Source organism: Aspergillus thermomutatus, assembly GCF_002237265.1.
Source record: "Aspergillus thermomutatus strain HMR AF 39 chromosome Unknown NODE_230, whole genome shotgun sequence".
In the NCBI taxonomy this organism is placed as follows: Eukaryota; Fungi; Ascomycota; class Eurotiomycetes; order Eurotiales; family Aspergillaceae; genus Aspergillus; species Aspergillus thermomutatus.
The window spans coordinates 18,782-39,623 of NW_020798280.1; the positions used below are offsets into that span (position 1 = coordinate 18,782).

The 20,842-nt window shown below is 48.3% G+C and overlaps 5 protein-coding genes across 5 annotated transcripts; 1 reads left to right on the plus strand and 4 right to left on the minus strand.

The window, feature by feature from the left end:
• Window positions 1-1,791: 1,791 nt before the first annotated feature.
• CDV56_103078 (uncharacterized protein) lies at window positions 1,792-6,247 on the plus strand (the record flags this gene model as incomplete). Its single annotated transcript, XM_026756697.1, has 10 exons — window positions 1,792-1,814; window positions 1,906-1,930; window positions 1,980-2,294; window positions 2,350-2,545; window positions 2,595-3,726; window positions 4,500-4,817; window positions 4,918-5,372; window positions 5,441-5,727; window positions 5,786-6,070; window positions 6,128-6,247. 10 exons carry the CDS (start codon window positions 1,792-1,794, stop codon window positions 6,245-6,247), a joined length of 3,156 nt encoding a protein of 1,051 aa, XP_026611396.1.
• Window positions 6,248-7,008: 761 nt separating this feature from the next.
• Window positions 7,009-7,901, minus strand: CDV56_103646 (ice-binding family protein; the record flags this gene model as incomplete). The annotated part of the gene is made up of 2 exons (XM_026757265.1): window positions 7,009-7,236; window positions 7,308-7,901. 2 exons carry the CDS (start codon window positions 7,899-7,901, stop codon window positions 7,009-7,011), a joined length of 822 nt encoding a protein of 273 aa, XP_026611397.1.
• Window positions 7,902-11,320: 3,419 nt separating this feature from the next.
• Window positions 11,321-12,981, minus strand: CDV56_104082 (purple acid phosphatase family protein; the record flags this gene model as incomplete). Its single annotated transcript, XM_026757701.1, has 4 exons — window positions 11,321-11,739; window positions 11,801-12,145; window positions 12,201-12,383; window positions 12,435-12,981. 4 exons carry the CDS (start codon window positions 12,979-12,981, stop codon window positions 11,321-11,323), a joined length of 1,494 nt encoding a protein of 497 aa, XP_026611398.1.
• A 2,042-nt stretch (window positions 12,982-15,023) lies between these two features.
• On the minus strand, window positions 15,024-17,131 carry CDV56_104453 (uncharacterized protein; the record flags this gene model as incomplete). The annotated part of the gene is made up of 3 exons (XM_026758072.1): window positions 15,024-15,915; window positions 15,998-16,490; window positions 16,561-17,131. 3 exons carry the CDS (start codon window positions 17,129-17,131, stop codon window positions 15,024-15,026), a joined length of 1,956 nt encoding a protein of 651 aa, XP_026611399.1.
• A 1,445-nt stretch (window positions 17,132-18,576) lies between these two features.
• On the minus strand, window positions 18,577-20,416 carry CDV56_104752 (uncharacterized protein; the record flags this gene model as incomplete). Its single annotated transcript, XM_026758371.1, has 3 exons — window positions 18,577-18,960; window positions 19,025-19,581; window positions 19,654-20,416. 3 exons carry the CDS (start codon window positions 20,414-20,416, stop codon window positions 18,577-18,579), a joined length of 1,704 nt encoding a protein of 567 aa, XP_026611400.1.
• Between the last annotated feature and the right edge of the window lie 426 nt (window positions 20,417-20,842).

Genomic DNA, 20,842 nt, shown 5'->3' on the forward strand with positions numbered 1-20,842 from the left:
ATCTATTTTTATTAATTTTTTATCATTATAACATCTGTCAACTGTGGCGTCTGGGGAATCATGCAAAACTTCGACGCCGTCTGGAAAAGTAGGCGATAGAGAGCCCTGAGGGGACCAGCCAGATCATCTAAAGCCGGCTCTTTCATTAGAACCTGATTCGTCTACCAAAACCAGCTGATATGAAGAGAATGAAGATAAGTTGTAAAGGTAGTCGTCTCACAAATCTGCATTTTGTTCCTTGCAATCTGCTGAGCTGCTCTCTTTGACTGCCTGATAGAGGCAAGCGCTCTACTCATGCTCTGTATTGTCACATGTTTTCTGGATTTGTCCTAAAGGAAGACCGCCATCTCATACTGATATAGAGTGGGCTTCTCCATCAAATGCCCATGACTAAGTAAGGCAAACGATAATGGCACGGGGAAGCTTGTGGGTGAAATACTCGTCCATATGGTGCTTCTCTTTATTGTAGTCTGTATCGCTCTCTGCTTTGGGCTTGCAGGCTCGCGGTGCATCGGGCCCAACAAGTTACAGAAACCCAAGACGGAATGCCAGGCTATGCCAGTCAATAGAAAATGCGTTATTTGGAGCACTGCCTGGTCTGCACAGTACGGCTAGACATCTTCTATTAGCATATTCCTTGTAGTGCTCAAACACCATGTGTATAAGGTAATGTTGACTTTTGGCTATATAAACCAGGGCTTTGTGGCTGACTGGCGTCCTGATGTTACTGGTGGGACTAAAGATGCTATAATTTGAGAGTGGTTTGGTTGGCAGAGACTCAACATAGACTTTTTTTTTCTTTGCATTTTGTGGCATGTAAACTACCCAGCATGGACAAGCCCTGCTGGCTCTTACAGCCAGTCAGGCTTCTCTTTTGTTACTGCCAAGGTCAGGCCTAGCAGCAAGGCATAAGCACCACCTGTCGGTTACAATTTCTCAAAGCAGCTGAGTGAAAAGCCCCCGTTCTAGCCTCGTGATTTGGCTTTTTGTTTTCTTTTCTTTTGTTCTCCGATCCATAGACTACCAGGCTTAGACGAGCTTTGATCCCCCTACTAGTTAGTCTTCTCTTTCTGCCAGTCATAATGCCCAAAGCAGCTGAGTAAAACCCCCCACTGCAGCCGCATGCCAGCTGCATCAACTATGTGGGAGCCTCGTACTAAGAGGGTTGGAAAGTCAGCTTATATATGGCTGGTATATGATAACCATTTAAATACGAACTGGCGTGGAATGCACTCTGAGTTTCTAAGACTGTACCTCACTTCTGAGATTCACATGACCTACGGTCAGCCTAGGCCTTGATCATATATGGAAGTTACCATCAGTCCTGCTTGTTCAAATCAGCTTAGATTACTAGTCGACTAGACAGATGGCGGAAATATCCTCTGGCGTTGGGATCACTGTGCTAGCCGATGGGAATGATCCAGTTGTTGCAGAGTAATGTGCCTTGTTTGCATCTGTGTCTCTACAAGTGCTTACCCTATGATAGCATAATCTTCGTGCATGGTTTGCGAGGCGACGCTATACGCACATGGACAAGTGACGTCCAACAGATCAAGCAACGTTCGCGCGTGCTTGATTTCTTTGGTAGAATAACCCCGAGGACTTCACCGTCACCAAACGGACGGGATGCGGCAAGCTTTACTTCGAGATCCGTTTGCTGGCCAAGGGATCTAATTGTAGAAGACGTGCCTCACGTCCGAGTCTTGGGTTGTGGTTATAATTCGGATGTGACGCATTTCTTTGCAGCAACAGGACAGAATAATATAGCACAACACGCTCAGAATATTTTGAATGATATACAACTCAAGCGGAGGGTATGTTCACATCAAATATGTACTTGCAATCTACTAACAAGATACAGGAAACAAATACTAGTTCCAGGCCAATTGTTTTTGTTTGCCACAGTCTTGGTGGTATTATAGTCAAAGAGGTTAGCATCCTTGAGTAGGCGCATCATATGCTGACAAGTTTGTTCCCAGGTCCTTCGGCGGTCGAAAGGTGCAACTTTTCAACCCCAGAATCAGAGTCTATACACGTCCACTTGCGGCGTTATCTTCCTAGCAACGCCGCATCGGGGGTCTCCTTGGGCCACTTGGGCAAAACTTGCCGCAAACGTCTCGAAAGTTGTTCTTCGCTCACCAAATACAGCGGTTCTGGACTCGCTCAATGTCGGGAATCAATTGCTGGACATGATAGCGGAGGAGTTCAGCATTATGCTGCGAATGAACGACATCAAGGCGTATAGCTTCCATGAGGAAAGGCCCATGAGTGGTGTCCTCGGACTCAACGAAAAGGTATTGTCTAAGCTTTCGCTTCTTGGATATTAACGGGCGCTCACCAGAGCGTTAGGTTGTACCTGATTTCTCAGCTATCATTGGAGATCCCTCAGAAGGCAGAGAAGGGATCGATGCAAACCACATCCAGATATGCAAGTACACTGGTAAGGATGATAGTGGGTACATCAGGGTTCTTGGGGCCATCAGACTCTATGTCGATGTGTTGAACGAGAGGCAAAGTAGGAGTGAAGAAGAACAGATCACACAAGGTACTAAGACGGTGAAACAACTATGTCACTGGACACTGACTTGGCTTAGACCTCGAGACTCTTCCCACAGCTGTCGGCCAGAAGATCCGAACGAACAGAGCCCTGAATCACCTTCAACTTGGAAGCACATCTGGCCATATCATAATCCGGATTCCTCGGTTCCCAGAAAATGTTCTTGGACTGAGTACGGATTACGTCTCGCCAAGCAACAGAATCTTCGGTAGTGGTGCATTCAAATTGGCTGCCACCCTGAAACTATTGCCTGGACAAGCAAATGAAGGGTTTGCACAGATAGAAGATTTCGGATTGCATGAATTAGTGCATGATAATTATACATATTATAGCCGGATTTCCAGACGTGGTTTGTTGAAACTGCTGTCTGGAAAGGTATCCCGCATCTCCCAAGAAGGTAATTCCCTTATCGTCAAGACAGGCATTGGGCTCTTTACCTTCAACAGTGTCGATGGGCAACGATTGGTCCGCTATGACGCCAGCGATCGTTCCACAGATGTCGCAATGTTCGATGTGGATTTCGAAGATGTTCAGCGGTGTGTTTCTCGAAGATATCGCCGGCTCGAACCGGATAACCCAGAACATGAAATCTGGATGGGTGATCACGAAGAGCGAAGAACAGGCAGCCATTACTGGACGGGTCCAATGGAACCGTCGGTTGCAATCCTCTTCCAGGACTTAGACCACCCTAGTTGTCCGCGATTCATGAGCATTAGAGAGCCCAGCGAGCTTGAACGACAATGCCAGTTCAACGGCGACGTTTTAACAGCTTTCACATGGGTTGCTCAACAGAAACCAGCGCTATTCGCGGACTTGGCCCAGTCGCTACAGCTGATTCAGATTTTGCAAACCAAGAGAATCCTGCAAGCTAGAAGTCTCGAGATTAATAATAGCTCGAGCAGATGGATGCTCGGGGAAATTGCCGCGTCTCGAGGGCTTCATGACAATGCTGGTGAATCTAAGGCATTCTTACACCGTTGCTCCCTTTTCCATGATGAGCTTTTGGAAGTCTATGGAGAGAGCAGGAGTCGCATTGCAGTTCAAAACCACATGCTAGCCACCGTTGAACAAGCGAAACCAATTGTTGCTGGAGCGAGTTGTTTGGCTATGATTGCTAAAGGAAACGCCGAGTTTCTGCTAACTTTTGCGGTACCGGCGCCAGACCCATGGTGTGAGATGATCGTTGGCCCTGAGATGGACATCTGGATCGCCTAGCTGGTCCTTCTGGTTCGACAGCTTCTTAAGAAAGAGCATCCAGTCATGCTGATAAGTACAAACAGCGGGGCATCACATGAAGTACTGTTGAGAGTGTGGGAGTGGTGCTCCGCAGAGGGCAAAACGTGTCATGTATCTACACACATTTGTTAGCTTCATCAGATTGACAATAACAACCAACCCTCATATACATATCTTCTGGCGCTTGAACGTTTTGGATTCCGGACTTTGACGGAATGCCTTTCCAAAGAACCCGTCCGGCTCAATCGCTTGTCAGGTGAGATTCCCTCCAGGGGAGGCTGGACATGAATTGCGTCGAATACAGGTTCGTCAGTGAGCAGGTCTTGCAGTATGATTGATAGCAGTTGGTTGCAGAGAATAGGATAGATGTACAAACACAGAGATGAGTTGCAACGGCATTCTATAGCTATCCAAATCCTCCGTCGTTCAGTCTCCCCTCGCCTAGAATTGCATACTTTCATCGGAGAGGGTCACAAGATGGCATCTTTCAGCTCGCCAGCCCTGAATACAAACGGACTATGAATATCCACCGAAATCTAGATCATGGGGAGCTAATTCGTGGTTTGTGGCATCCAGAGACGATTGGCTCGCCCCCCGTTGCCCGTTTCGGCCAACCCCAAAGCCTTTCAGGAATGTCCAGATGAAGTGCAGCGAGTCATTTATCTCCCCATCGTCCGCACTATTTCAGCTATTGAATTGTCATAAGCGAACCTGACAAAAAGAAGAAGAAGACATCAACAAACGAGGCAAAACGCCGCCCCCTCGCCGTCACTCCAAGCCCGTCACATCCGGGCGCTATCTCGTCCTGCGCCACCGTCGGCGCCGACTCAACGCCCTCAGGGGAGTTGACCGCGTCCCTTCTCCAGCCCGGGGAGCATCGTCTTTCCAGCTCCTATGTACCCGGACTACGAGCAGGCATGTACCATGTGCTTGTCGAGCAGACCATCACCGTCGACTCGAACACCAAGAAGGTTTTCGACAAGCAGACGCAGACTTTTGACATGCTGGCCCGGCGGTTTGCTCTGTCGCCCGACTGTATCTACTCAACGTTCCCTACCACCAGTTCCAGTGCCCCTGTCACTTATCTTCCACATGTCGTGTTGAACGACGCCATCCTGCCCTAGGAGCGTGTGGCCGACGACAGCCCTGCGGCGCTTCTCAATCGCGATGAAGACCAGCCACGACCCGACATTTGAGCCCGACGAGCTACACTTGACCAATGAGCAGTTGAATGGGCCTAATAGCCTCTTTCCGCGACTACCGGACGCCGACAAAACCAAGCGCACCCAGTCGCCGACCATGGCGATCGATCTGGATGTCGCGCATCTGGTCCAGCTGGATCCCAATCAAACTGTCACACCAGTGCAGCAGGTCAATGGCGCCATGGAAACCAAAACCAGCGTGGTTGCGATTCCCGGAGCGCTCTTCAATAGCCTCGTCACCACCGACAACGCCGAGGGCCTGCCACAACCGGGCCAGAGCAGCTGTTGTGTCTCACGATACTGGTTCCTTGCCCATGTGCGACATGTTCGCACGGAGGGTATGGCCCACGCCGGTGCAGAGGACGAACAAACTGACCGTCGCGTATCGCATCTGCTCTCGATTGAGGGCGTGTCTACCATGGCTTTTCCCATCGACGCCAGTAAGCGCGTCGTGCTCCCCTCTCTGTTCAGCTGGACACACATGTGTCTACCCCCGTGCCGTCGGTCGTCGAGTATCGTCTGCGCAACACACAGTCTAATGCCGGCGAGTCGCTTCAGGTCATGGACAGGCAGCTGGGCCTCATGGATATCTCCTACTCAAACGCGTGGAATCTGGGTCGTACCCTGGCCATGGCCGACGCGACTTTCACGGAGGCGCTATGTCGTATCCGCAAGGTTATTCTTCAGCAGGGCACCGACAAGACGAGGATCCAGGTCATGCGAGCCATGGGGGTTCGTTCCATTCAACACTAAACACGAGCTGCTGGCGAACCTACACGGCCTCACGGAGAGTCTGGCCTGCATGTCGACTACGGTCGATCTGTCCCGGGAGAATTGCTGGACACGTCCGAATACAGCCATCCCAGTACAGGCACTGGATAGCACGCTCGTTGCGGCAGTCTACCAGGACGAGATGGACCGCCCCGCCTACCAGATTGCTAATGGCTATACAGAGGAAGCTGGCGAGGAGGAGAAGAAAGTCATGCCCGCCCCATACGACGAGCATTACATCCCGCATTCCGCAGACTGGACGATCGTGCTGCGGTTCGCCCTAGACCTGCTCTTCCTCCTGCCGGTTCGGTTCCTTTTTCCACTGTCTGATGTCGGACATTGCATATCTGCCACAGGATAGATCGATGAGAACTGGACCCATGCATTTGTTGACGGCGCCATCAGCCTGGGGAATCATGGAGACCGGGAGACCGATCATGTGCGAGATTCCATGCATAAGGCTATTCAACGCTATTGCTAGAAGCTCCATCCGACTGCAGGAGGTGCCTCCCTTCCCGACGTATGGCTTCCTCCTTTGATCCAACCTAGTGAGACAGTTTCCTGATCTGAAGGTCTTGACACAAAAATGAGTTTGCCTACTCTTCTATCAGAAAACTTATTCCACTGTACTAAAATAACGTCATGACAGTCACTCTTTCAGGCAAATAGTATTTCAGTAACTCCTATAATTTGACATCTTCTCTATCTGGAATTACGGCTTCGACATGTTGCACTGGTAATAGTATGCGAAAGTCATATACTACTCACTTTCTCTATCAAGTTTCCTAGGTCATGGACCAGGTACTGCAAGGGTCACATCCTGGAAAGTCTTCTGCAATGGATTTGTTGAGTGCCTGGTTACCATTGCATTCCTCCCGTGTATTAGCAACCTAGTTGAGGGAACCATGCCTGTAGAAAACAGGAGATTAGGTCTGCTACCAGGTCCCATATCCTTCAATTTTAGCAGTTGCAGTTTGAGTGGTGGATGAATCGCATGACTTGGTTGTGAATGTTTTTGAAAATGTGACATGATGGTCTTTATATGCAGTGTAATAGTGATGGATTTTGTGGTGGTTGTTCGCGTCAGTTATGGATGATGGTATGATGTTGTTACCACTGCCATAGTTTTTGCCACTGCCGTTGTTGCCATTGCCATTGCCATTGCCATTGCCATTGCCATTGTTATTGCCATTGCCATTATTATTGCCATTGCCGTTGTTATTGTTGTTGTTGTTGTTATTATTATTGTTGCCATTGCCATTGTTGTTGTTGTTGTTGTTGCCAATGCCGCCGCTTAAAATGGGCCCAATGGGCAGCGTAATGGGTCCGATGATGGGCAGTGTAATGATGGGCAGCGTGGTCGTAGTGATTGATGTTGCCGAAGTGGTTGATGTTGCCGAAGTGGTTGATGTCGTCGAAGTGGTTGATGTCGTCGAAGTGGTTGATGTCGACGTCACCGGAGTGACACAACTTGGAATAGTGATTGTATTGGTGTCCAAAGTCACTGCCCCATTACGTGCAAGAAGCCGCCCTTCAATTACCGCGTTTGTGGTGGCCGTGATAGAGGTGAGTGCCATGATGGTCCCAACAAAAGTACTTCCTGTTCCCAGGGTCGCAGAGCTTCCCACTTGCCAGAAGACATTGCAAGGTTGGGCACCGTTGACCAATATAACTCGGGAGGCACTTTGAGTGATTAGAGTGGATGCCACTTGAAAGATCCAAACTGAATCTGGATTTCCTTGACCGTCAAGTGTGAGAGTGCCTGTAATCCCTAAGGTACTTGTGGACTTGTATGTACCAGCCACAAGCGTCAAACCACCAAGATCCCCTGCTACTAAAGCAGTAGGTGCCCGGCCAGCTGCATCATTATAGGCAGTCACCAGATCGGACTGCGCTTGAAGCGCATCTGCATCAGCGCTGTGGATTGTTCCACCAGTAGGTTGATCAGGAGGGAAGCCCGTGATAGCCGTCCCGGGATAGACTCCAACGTTACCACCAATAAGAACTGATGGGCCTGTGTTTGTCACTTGTTGGCCAGCAAGAACAAGATAAGCCCCAGCAGTGCCGAGATCGACCGCTTGTGCATTGCTGAGAGTGGAAAGGAAGAGCGCCGATGTGAAGACCTTTAAGAACATGGTTTTTCAATTCCCGCAAATTCAATATGGTGAGTAAGTTAGACTGATGCTGTATGTTGGTGGTGTCCGGCCCTTAAATATTTCAAGATTAAAGTGACAATGACATGTTTTAATTCAACCTTGACAATGTAGAACAAGACATGACAGCACTGCCTACTGCGGCGCGGAATGTAGAATGAGACATGACAGCACTGCCTACTGCAGCGCAGAATGTAGAATAAGACATGAATGACAGCACTGTCTACTTCAGCGCGGACTATGTGCAGACATCATTCTTAATTCCACCAACAAAAATGCTATAAAGTCAAGTTTACCATGAAGCAAGGAACGTGCTGCCTCATTCTTTTATTAGTATGCTTGCAAAAATATGCTTATATCTCTTAAAAAATGTCTTTCCTTGTGCCTTTGCCACCCAAAATTTGCAATGAACAACGAAGCTTGCTCATGTTATGTACATGTTTTCAGCAAATATAATGCTAATTTACCCTTTGAATTTGCTATTCTGAATTGGTATCTTAGCTATAGGATGGTCTAGAGGATATAGGAACTAGAAGATGAGAAATACCAGTGCGATGATGCCAGGAGAAGAATGTTAGCAGGAACGGGGAAAATCCTGATACTGAGAATGAAGGCTGTCAAGAGGCGGACATATGGATTGGCCTGGCCAACACCCTTCATCATACCTTAGAAAAGTCATACTAATTATGGTTTTTCTCTCTCTCGCGCGCTATCTCTCTCTCCATGTGTGTGTGTGTGTGTGTGTGTGTGTGTTTCATTTACCTCAACCCCTTGCCTTTGGTGATAAAAGCAAGGGTTATATCAATATCATTAAGCAGGTCTTTCTCAATGCGTGACTTTTCCACAATCCTCACACCAGTCTCCATGTATGGCTCGGAGACATGTACCATATAAGAAGATGCTAGTTTGACAGCCCGTTTCCGATTTCATGTGCTAGGAGGATATGGCCATGCTCACTCTGGAGGAGAAGATCTGTCAGTACTGGGGCATCAGCGCTGCTCTGGACCCACATATCCATGTCATCTGCATTATTAAAGGTCTGAAGCCACTTTCTGGCTCTCTTCTGACTGTAAGGTTTCAGCAAGAATATGCACAAGAGGTTGTGTGCATTGTAAAACCTTTTCTCTCACTTCATTCCTCGTTCGGTTGGGTTCAGGGACATTTACCACTAATATTATGTCAAATTCTCAGTAATCTGGTAATATGATTATGCTTGGAATCTGAGCATGCTAAGGTCAAACTGGACAATGTTCTTGATATGTCTAAGAATGTATATCCTAATCTATGTAATAGTCAATATGACCAGAAGATATGTGCGTTCTGGTCAGGAAGAACTAACTAAAAAGGAAAAACTAAGCAAGTGTACCAAATTACCCCACCCCACCGCCGGTAAAATGGCTCTCTGGAACCAAGTATGCATCCTATGAACAGCTTTCACTGCACTATCCACTTTTGATGGTCAACCACCAGTTTCGAGCTGAAGCTCAGGAATCATTGAGCAGACTCGCCGCGTCCAGATATCAGGTGGATATCTTATTGTACCATCGTCAGCGCCTCATTCTTTTCATGCCATTGCAAACAATCACCACCCGGTTCGAACATGTGCACACCAAGTTCTATGTTTTAAAAGACAATTGGAATCGCCCAGGGACTGCTGGCACAATCGTTATTGCTGGGGGGACGGCGGCCCCGTGGGCGGCTGGGAACTTTACAGGATTTTAGAGCGCTTCCTCCAATGCGGGCCTGTTGACGCAACTGATGCATCGGGAGACGCGCATATTTCGATTGGGACACTTGACTTGGATGTCCGCTCTCAGACTGGTATCCCTGAGAACCTGCTTGGTCCGCCGAATATCCCTACCGAAGACGAGTTTGTGTGGCCCAGGATCTTATCCTTAAGTGACAGACTATACTACTTGAGAAAAGAGACGGGGGTGGACTATAAGATGCATCCGGACTATCTGATCGCTTTCCTTCATTAGCTCTTTCAAAAGCTCCTGTTCTATCCTGAAGGCAGGGTGATCTACGAGCGCGTGGGAGTCGTCAGGTTGTTGCTCTATGGAAGGAGGTTGCATGAGTGGAACCTTGATGAGCGCCTCCAAGATATGCGTCCTAAGGATGAAGAACACGCCCAGTGGAGGAATTCTGTGCTTGCACATAGGTCACAGCATGGGTTCTGGCATCTACCCATAACTCATGAGGAAGAAGCCTTGGTCTGACACATGGAAAGGTGTCCAGCTTTCCAGCCATCTCAGCATTTCTCCAAAAATTATTGTATCAGATAATCCCTTCTCAAAATTCAATTTCCTTATACAAAGTGAAGAGCAGGACATGGCTCAATTAGGGAAACATTCGGATATGCAGGCCTCTGGAAGATAGATATAAACTATGGAATAATGAATTGATCTTGGGAAAATTTGCTTCAGATGTCTAGAGTCTAGACAACGCTGAAACATCACAGGCTAAAGTAATATACCCCATGAGGATACTAGATGTGCTGCAACGTTTACTCATACATCTATCCGCTGAAATAAAGCTCAGTTCTAATAATTCTTATTTCGAAATTGCATGGTCCTCCCGGGTCCCAGCATTTGCCGTCCCTAGCCGCTTCAACACCTGCACCAGGGCTGGATCAAAACCTCCCATCTTGTCTTTGAGGGCCCAAAAGATGAAACACAAGTGATTCTCATACAATAGTGACTAAGAGTAAAGGGCTCTGGTCCAAATTTTAACCCAATCACTTTACCCGTGATTCTGCTCAAAAGCTCTACTGCTACGTTGTCCACTGTCACCTGGTGTGCATCCAGGTACAGGCAAGGAGCCAATTCCCTCGATTTCGTTGGCAACTTGAGCGAGCGACTGGTCCAGTTGGCGGGTCAAAGTGCTTCGGTTGTCAGAGTACCATGAGCCCACGTGGTAAGACTCTCTGGACTGCATAATGTCTACTTTTTCCTTCTTGATACTAAAAATCTTCGCATATATTTTGGAGACTGCAGTGCTAATGTCTTTCATTATTGTTGAGCAAGTTGGAAAAGCATCGTCCATGGAAGCAGGCAAGCGGGACATCATCATAGTGAAGTCTGTCAACACTAGAGCTTACAGCCTAATAAACAGAGAGTACCTGAAGTAAGGTTACCTCAATAAAATGCACCATCACCAGTATCCCCAACCTCCTCCGCCAGATCCTTTTAGCCAACAGTTATAGTCACAGTGGTTGCCCACACCACCAGATACTTGCTTTCTCTGGCGGCCTGGCCATCTCCAACACTGTCATTAGATGGGACTGCCTGGATTGCATACAATCTCCAGTTGCCCATATCCTCACATCTGCCTGTTATGAAAGTGCCATCGATATTTCACTCTGCTTGGTATGGAGTAGAGACCCTCCACACAGGACGCACCTAGTGCTTGCACTTCCGATCTTTGAACAATGTAGCAGTATCCAACACTGTGCCATTCCGACTTGCCACAAACTCATGTGTTAAATGCGAGCAATTGTGAAACGTCAATTTGCTCCATCCATATGCTGTATCCTGTGCATAGCGAGAGTAGCTCTGGAGAGGGCGGACCAGTGAATCTAGTCCATCATAATGACCTGCAGCTCCATTGGTAATGTACCAGGGGGCAGTGGGATTATTCAACTCATTCGGGTCAGCATTGAAGTTGGCAATTGGGGCATTCCGCTCGTAGTAGTGGGTATGGCCAGACAGGACCAAGTCAACATTGTACTTCAAAAACAGGGGTTCCCAGACCTCGCGGCAGTTCTCGCAAATGGTGCCACTCTGGTTCTTACCGCTGACATACCAGGGTCTGTGGCCGGCTGAATAAACGGTCAATATTAGTATTCAAATCATGTGGTCAAGTACTCGGTCTGCACATACCAACAACAACCCATGGAGTCTTAGCCCGATCAACAGAAGCCAGGTCCTTTTCAAGCCAGTTAAGTTGTTGATCGTAAAGGCCAAAGGGACCACTATCTTCGCCCTCAGCTCCAGTAGGCTCATCCGGACTGACTATTCCATGACCAAGATCTGTTTCAGTGTCAAGTTGGATGTAGTGGACCATCCCATTGTCAAATGAGTACCAGAAATTCTCCACACCACCAGACTGAATGCTGGGCATGCGGAAGTGGTTTCGGAATCCGGTAAAGTTAGTCTGGCCAGGCATACAGATGCTAACATTGTAGGTGATGTTGTGGACACTATCCGTGGTGCCACCATTATCGCCTGCGGTGGTGGTTAACAGATGATTAAAGTATTTGTGCCACAGGGAAATACATACAGTTAGACTCATGATTACCAGGTCCAACCATATACGGCTTTTGAGCAGTAATAACTGACAGTTCGTCGTAATACTGGTTCAGCAGGCTCTCATACACCTCAGCACCACCGGCTATGGTGGTGTTAGGGAGGAACCCTTGGATCTCCTCCTTAAGCCAGTAGTCGGCGTACGCAATGTCACCAGCTGAGAGATGTTAGATCTTTGCTCAGTAGATGTTACTTTGAGAAGACTTACGGTGCCAGAGGAAGTCAGTGTTGACTCCTTGGGCCAGTAAGGATTGGATTGTATTGTTGTCGTTAGGGCCAAGAGGATTGTGAGCCCCTTTTCCAACACTTGTGGTAAGACCCATGGCACCCATGAGACCCATATCAATCGCAACGGCGACGGTATAAGGGGTCTGATCACCGGCGCGACGGCTAGTCTTGAAGGTGTAGGGAGTAGTCGTATTGCTATGCTGAGGCAGGTAGTAGTACAGTGTATCAGCTTCCAACCCGGTTATCGAGACATGGTTGTTGTAAGTCGTGGAAGTGGGATAGGTGACGGAGACATCAGAGGAGACACATCGGTTTAGATGCTTGGGACTGCGCCCAAAGCAAACTGTTGGATGAGGCAACTGCGAGTAGGTGTTCCAGCTGACGGTCATGCCGTGTGGTCCGGCATATGCCAGACGAAGTTGCATGGGATAGGTTCCATTCTGCTGGGTGGTAGGAGCCGCGATGGAGCCGGTGAAGAGAGTGGACGCTGTGAAGGCAGCCAAAAGGGAAGATGCAATACCATCCATTGTAGTACAATGGTGAGATGTTTTGATGGAAGAATAAGGAAGGTGAAAAGTCTTATTCCTGATTATATATGGGCTACTGTCGAAACTTTCTTCATGTAATTGACAATCACCCTATAGTCCTATTATTTAGCACGTGCAAATCATGCGCTTACATTATTGGTTTAGATCCTATGGCGAATATTGGCAAGGGACAGGGTGGTTTTCCGAACCAGTCTAATAGCACTAGTTAAGGCTTAAACAGTCGAGTCATGGTATGAAGAGATTGGTTTCTGATTTACACATAGAATATGAGGACCTGCAAAATCAACATTAAAAAATGACTGCTGTTGAGGCTGTCTACAGCCGCATTTCCACCTCCCGGCAGCAAGCCGCCATTTTAAGGTCCCATCCTGAGTGTCACACCACTATTCTGCACCTGCCAAGCTTTCTTGCATCAGCTTAGGCCGCTCACCCCATGCTCAGGATGTGCTCATGTCTACTCAGAGAGCAAAAAGCAGCGCTAATGATTGGATTGCATTTTTGATAGTCCAGTCCACATCGCCAGTATGCTCTGTTGCGCCATACCCTTCCATGGGTCTTGCTGACAATAGCTAAATTAGGGAAGGATGCCTACTTTTTCGGTTGCGTCGTGCTGGTTTGATAGGCTCCCAGCGGTGTTTGTAACAATGGTTAAGTCGATTGTAATTTGGCATACTTGCTCACATACATCAAGTGTCTTATGGTTACAATACCACATTCCTTGGCTGGCTGCTTTTCGGAAGCACGTGTGATGGAACACCGCAGCATATGGACAAAAAAAATAGAATAACACAACTACTCCCAGTAGGTGGGGCTTATCCCAAAGTCAGTTGAGTAGTAACTTTGTTGAATTATTACTCAAGGCAGCACCTGGTATGGCCAATTCATGTACACTAATAAGGGCGCTAGGCCAGTGTGCACAGAGTTTTAGCCCACACCATGACTGCAAATCTCGATGCATCTGAGAGCCTAGTCAGTTCTGGTATCAGCCTGTGGGACAGGGTCCAATCTGAAGTAGAGTTGCATTTGGTCTGAGTTCAGGCGAGTTTAAAGCTAGTTAGAACTGCACCTCTCAGGTTTCAAGAGGGACACAGCTCGGCTGGTGTTGGTGGGAGCGCACTGTCGAAGCTTCTAGTAGGGACGTTGTACTTACAAATCTCCAACCTCATTACAAAATCTTGAAATTTCAATTTGTTATTCTTTTTTCCATCTACGGAGTAACTGCATTGAAGGGCTCTCCTTGATTAGTCACCTCGAGCGGTAGAAGTGACTAAGCTGATTTGTGCGGAGCTTCAACCTCCCCTACAGAAAGCTCTAATTGCATAAATTGGATCTAATCTTACCTGTTATAGATTAGCTAGATTTCAAATCATCAAGGCCCATTTCAAATTAATGCTCACTTGCATTACGTATGATCTATGGGAGGGAATCACTCATTTAAGGCCCTTACTTTCCTGACGATCAGCTAGAATATGTATGTAACTTTCCTAAGAAGACTCCGGGCGGTAAGCTTGGGGAACTCAGACACATAGAACTAACCACTATTATGCCAACAGTAAATAATCGTTGGTATCAATTTCGCATTAGGATATTGAGACTTTCATGTTTATGCAGTGGGCCCCGTAGAGTTAGCCCTGACGCCGGAATGGCCGGATGATTTAGTTGTACAGTAACAGCGGTACTTGGTATTTTTAGTCTAAGACTGTACACAGTACCACATGGTCAATGCTTCTTCCTTAACCAGTCTAGCCCGTGGGATCCATATTAGATAGCAGCCTTTTTTTGGTGGATGGGGGGGCGGGGGGGGCACATCAACACAATGGACCCGTTTCGTTTCCGAGAGTCTCTCCTGGGTTACCTAAATAAACCTTGAATTGAAGGTTAAGGTAGGTAACTAGGTACATATGTACGCCGTGGTCACTTTGCAAACAGGGAGACTACCTGAGACAGTAAATTAGTGCGTAGTAATTACTACCTGTTCAGTGTCTATTATATTACATCTATTATCCGCATGAAGAGACCGATTATCGACAAGAAGAAGGATATGCCTCCATCCACAACTGATACCCCCCCTCATCGCACGCGACATCCACCCACGCAAAAGACCGCATCAGCTGCTGCATCTTTGCCCAAGTTTGAATATTCAGTGTGTGACACAACTTCCGTAATTGTCCTGCATACCAGCACCGTCGCTCGACCTCTCCATCCTGCGCTGCAATGCCCCCGATCATCGTACACCAGAGCAGAATCTCACTCTTACCTTTATCCTCATCCTCATTCTCATCGGCCAAGAAATCACTGCTCCGGCGGATCGCATCTTGCAACTGCGGCACCAGATTCTCCCTCGTCGGCCGCGTGGCTGGGATTGGGAATGTGACGTGTGTACTGAACAGGAACACTGCTAGCCAGCATGCGCGGTAGACTTCCATTGTCATTGCCATTGCCATTGCCATTACTGTCGTGTGGGACTTTCCTTCTTCTTCTTGTTGTTGTTCATCTTCTTCGACTCGTTGATGACCGTTGTTGTTCTTCTTCTCGAATATCCCCTCCTCCAACAACAACGGCGAATCAGACGGTTTGGGCAAGCAAAGCAGCCGATGCTGCACCAGGTTCCGGATATCACCCAGTCGGTCCATGGCCATGGCGTCGTCCTGTTTCGGCAGGTGCAGCTGCACCGCCTGCGCAAACTCGCTCAGATCAAGCAGCGTGCGGATGATCGATTTCTTGATTCGCAGCGTCTGCAGTTGTCGGAATCCGCCGTTGCATAGGGTCTTGTGCCACGGCCGGACTTTTTCTACGGTGGAGGAGATCTGCAGGATTTGAAACGGCGAGTCGCTTCCGTACATGTTGCCTGCGGGGTCGATGATGGGGAATTCAGGTGTGGAGGCGGTGAACATGGCGTATTTCAGTGAGGTACTGTTTTCACAGTCATGGATGAGTATTCCGGTTTTATATCCTGACTCAGAAGAAGACATCTGCTGCTTAGTACAGTACTTACTAGGACAGAAACCACGGCGCCCCGTACAGTTTCACTGTATGCAACCCCCCATTCCGCATCACCAACTGCCGGATCGCATTCCAATGCACGCCATGGAAGGAGCTGAACCCGTAGAAATCTAGACCCTGCAGGTCTTGCAGAGGCGGGTTGAACGGGTTATAGTCCTTGGCCAGCGATTCTTGGATATCATCGTGTACCGCCAGAAAACAGATACACAGGATAATCTCGTCGAGGGTGCGCGTCCCGATGATCGGTCCTGTAATGGCTGACTGGAGCGCTCGCAGCGCGGCGCCCTTGTGATAGAGCTGTTCCGTTGCGCGGCTGGGGTAGTGGATGGCTCCGTGGTTCTGGGCCGTGCGTTCGAGATGGACCGACGCGGCCATGCAGGTTGAGTGGAATAATAGGGGGGACCATGTCCCCTTGAGGTAGGCCTCGAAGCATCCCTCGATCCAGGCGTGAGTGCGGCGGAGAGATGGGACGAGGGTTGTGAAGACTGGAATTGTCAGTCAGTTTCAAATACTTAGGTGAGGACGAAGATGAGGTTGCGGAAGACGCAGCCCTACAATGATCCAGCAACTGGTAATACCCCGGATCGCCGCGTCCGTTCGCGGGTCCTCCAAACGGATCTATCTGTCCGTCTGCGAGACGGGTCAAGTGCAGATGCACAATGCGGTTGATATCGCGCTTGGTCTTGTGGATCACACTGTTGTGGCGAGTGTTGATGGCCATGTCCACTGCTTCGCGGCATTGGTTACAGACGGTGCTCGTGCCTGTCTCATGCCCTGCTTTGATGATCGCGCTGCAAAAGGCACAGCAAGACCGATCACCGTTGCTGCTGCTCGCTAGGCCGGACTTTGTTGAATTCAGCAGTTGTGCCTGTCTTGATCGCGTGGTCGTTTTCAACCTGTGAGACGACGCTAGCTGGTGGTGATACCCCCGCATGCTGAGTGCAAATTCGTCGATCGATTCGTCCACATGCGGATTCAGCAGCTCTTGAGATCGCTCCTCTGGCGGCATTCTCTCTAGAAAGACGCGCCGCATCAGTTGGGACCGGATCCGGCGACGGTCCTTGATGGTGCCCATGGACACCAGGCGGGGGCCATTGATGAAGATGAATCGATCTGACTTGTCCATTTTTCTACAGTAGGGATGGTTGTTGTAGTTGTAGCTCTTCTTTCATATGCAGAATAGGAGATGGAGATGGAGACGTCAGAAGATTTAAGAGTGAACGTTGGACATGGATGTGGAGAGGGCTTTGCCTCCATAAAGCCAAAAAACTCGTCTCTTTAACTCAACGCTAGACCCCACTAGCTAGCTACCTCCTACCTCTAGGTATCGATCTTTGAACCCCGCCGCAGTGTCGTGTCAACGGCCAAGATTCCGAATTCCATCATGGAAGGAAACGATCGCCAAAGGATCTGTGAATCAAACCCATCACATACTATGTATGTATACTACGTGGTATATACAGAGTATACAACGTTGGTTGCCAAAGTACCTAAATTGTGAACCCTGGCGCTTGGGGTCCTTGTGGCGCCCAATTAATTAGTAAGTTTCGGTATAGTCACCCGCTAGTTAATTATCTCTCTTTTTTCATATGGTGGTGCTGTTGAAACATGATTACATGAAGCACAGGCGGAGCATAGGACTTAGTAGATATGTAGTAGAAAATACACCCCTATATATATATGTATACATATGTGTATTGTATGACTCGTCGTCTAGATTGCATATATATATATATACAGGGAAAGGGGTTTATCTGGTGTTACTGTCCTGTGTAGGTAGATGATCTTCACATCGGATTAATCTTCTTTCCGACGCTCCGACTTTTCTTTCTCATGATGGTTTAGTTGCTTGCGGAAAGTGGCCGAAGGTTACCAGTAATAATGAGGGAATAAGGTAAGGTAAAGAAAGTTTTAAGCTTTTTTTTTTAATCAACTGCAGCTATGCGTACATAAACGGTTATAATCTGGAGAAGATGGGGGCTACAACCATTTACTAGTAACGGACCCGTTCATATCCCATGGGAATTCGGGATTATCCCATGAAAATGGGGAGGGAAACGGGAAATTCCCCTTTCGATGGGATGGGACCAAAAGCTTAATATGGTATCCCATCGGGAAAGTCTTGGCATTCCCATCCCTTTCCCTTTCCCATAGAATTTTCAATCTTCATCCCGATTTCTCCATCCCAAATTTCCCATGGGAATATCCCGTCCCTGCGGTGACCCTACGTGAAAAATCATACCTATGGTAGTCAACTCCACCACTTGAGGTCATATAACTAGGTAGGTATACAGGCAGCAGTGAATGATTACATAGGTAACTCTGCGTTGTCGTCTCCCCCACTACCCATGTCGTGTGGTTTTTACAGTAGTTGGCCCAGAGCACTAGGTAGTTACATAAGGTACCTTAGTTACTACAGTATGTAGGTAACTCAGCTAGCAAGACACGATATTCTTGTTCTTTTCTTATTAATTGGTTTAAAAGACCATTTCCTACTATACATTATACTAAATACCTACATACATAGGCCTATGAGAATAAATACAGTAATCTGATACCTTGTATGCAAGACTAGACTCCCTTCGCATCCTTCGCATCATCCACAATGATATTATCGACATGGGAAACGGCACTTGCACTTGTACCCTCGCTCTTCTTAGTTAAAGCAATCTTTTCCTCCTCACTCAATTGTTTTCCACCTCTCGCAAGCCTGAGAATGGTAGCTGTTGCGATTTCAGGCTTGCTCCCGTCCCCGAAGAGCCGATATTGCGCACTCGAGCACATCCCGAAATACACCGCGTGGAGAATGGGAATCGCACGGATTGGATTCGAGGAGAAGCTGAAGATCCGCGAGAGGAGGCGTCCGAAGGTCGGCGCTGCGCCGAGATCGTTGGCCAGCGAGTCACAGTATGGGAGGAAGTGGGCGGAGACGGTGTGTCGGTCGGATTGGATCCACTGTTGTGGGAGTGATATGTTAGTAAACTTGACCTTCTTTCGAAGGCAAAGGAAAGAAAGTTACCTGTCTGGCCCGTTCCTCCTCTTCAGATGCGATCAATTCGGACATCCGTTCAGCCGGTGGAAGCTTGATCCTCCCCGTTAATATCGCAGTGACCCATCGCGCCTGCAATTCCACGGCGGGCTGAATCGGCCCGGGTAGTTGAAACACGCCCATGATAAATAGATTGCGGATATGGGGAGAAACGGTCAATCGGTATAGATGCACCGAGTTTGGCGAGTCCATGAACTTGCTGTGTTTGGAGCGATAGCAGTCTTCGGAGAGAAATGGGTAGTCGATGTCGTATCCGGTACAGAGTATGATTGCGTCCAGATTGTTGATTGTCTCTCCATTCGTCAGAGACAATCCCGTGGCGGTAATCTCTCCCACACTGGCGCGGTGAGGGGTGATTCGTCCCACTTTGATATTCTCGATCAGGCTAGAATGGATTGCAGGATTCGCTCCCAGAATGTCGTGCTCCGGTTGCAGTTCCGGTGGCAGTTTCCCCTCGACGAGCTGGATGAGCGTTGTGAGGCTCCATTTCGAGATGGATGCCGGGAGCACCGATTGCGAGAACCGGCCTGGTTGGTTCAGTCGTTCAGGTCAGGTCGGATCAACAGAGTGAGTTAGGGTTATATAGAAACGAAACTCACTATTCCATGCATGTATCGACTTGCCGAATATGTACCGTGGTAACACCCACCCTCCTCTTCTCGTCACCAGATGGCATTCCTCCGTCTGCCCGCAGATTTCGGACGCAATGTCGGCGGCAGAGTTACTGAATCCGATAATCGCGACTCTCTTCCCACTGAACCCTTCTGGTCGGCGATAAATATGACTGTGGAAGATCCGCCCCTGAAAACTTTCCATCCCCTTGAACGCCGGGATGTGTGGTTTGGTGCTCTTGCCGGAGCATACCAAAACAGCGTCGTAGACTGTTTCCCTTGGCTCTTGGTGTTTTGTTGTGTATTGGATCTTCCATCGATTGTCTTCCACCTGCTGACATGAAACGACCTTCGTGTTGAACAGGATGTGCTGCTTGAGCCCGAAGTAATCCGCATATTCATGGAGATACTGCAGGGAAGACCGATGGCCGTAGAAATCCGGGTACCGCGCTGGATCCATGGGAAAATCACTGAAACTCGATGTGTCGCGGCACGTGTTGGAAATGGTGCCCTCGTACATGGAGGACTGGGCCTCGCTGGTGGCAGGGTCAGGTTCTTCATAGTACCACTGGCCGCCGATGTTGTCGCGGGCTTCGAAAACAGTCACCAAGAATCCTTCCGCAAGGCATTGCTTAGCTGTAGCAAGGCCCGAAATGCCTGGAAACTCTCTCGTGGTATAATAAGTCTGCTGCTCATTGCGATCGGATGAGGAATACGCACCGGCTCCGACAATTGCAACTTTTATTGTCATGTTAGTCTCTGAGACAGAATGCCAAGTTATAGTCAAGGAGAAAGGAACACTGCGAGTACAAAGTTGATCATGAGATTAGCATCATTTAATCTTATACCTAGAGGGATGAGATCCGAGCTCCTGCCCAATTAGCCATGGTGGACCCTCCGAAGGAATACTCGAGTTTGACCAAATTCAAGTTTGGACGCGGTGGAGCCGACGATTAACTTATGGTCAATGCTTCTGCCAAAATAGGTAGTAGCTATGGTGGATTCTCTGGCTGACGTTAGGGCATCTCGCCGGGCGAGTGTACAGCCTCTTTCCACAGTACACACCGCATGTACAGAGGATGTTCCCCAAGAGATGTTTCAGCTGCAAAAGAATGCCACACAACAGTACTCCAACCTGATACCATTTATAGCAATTTAAACCCCACACAAGGGACAG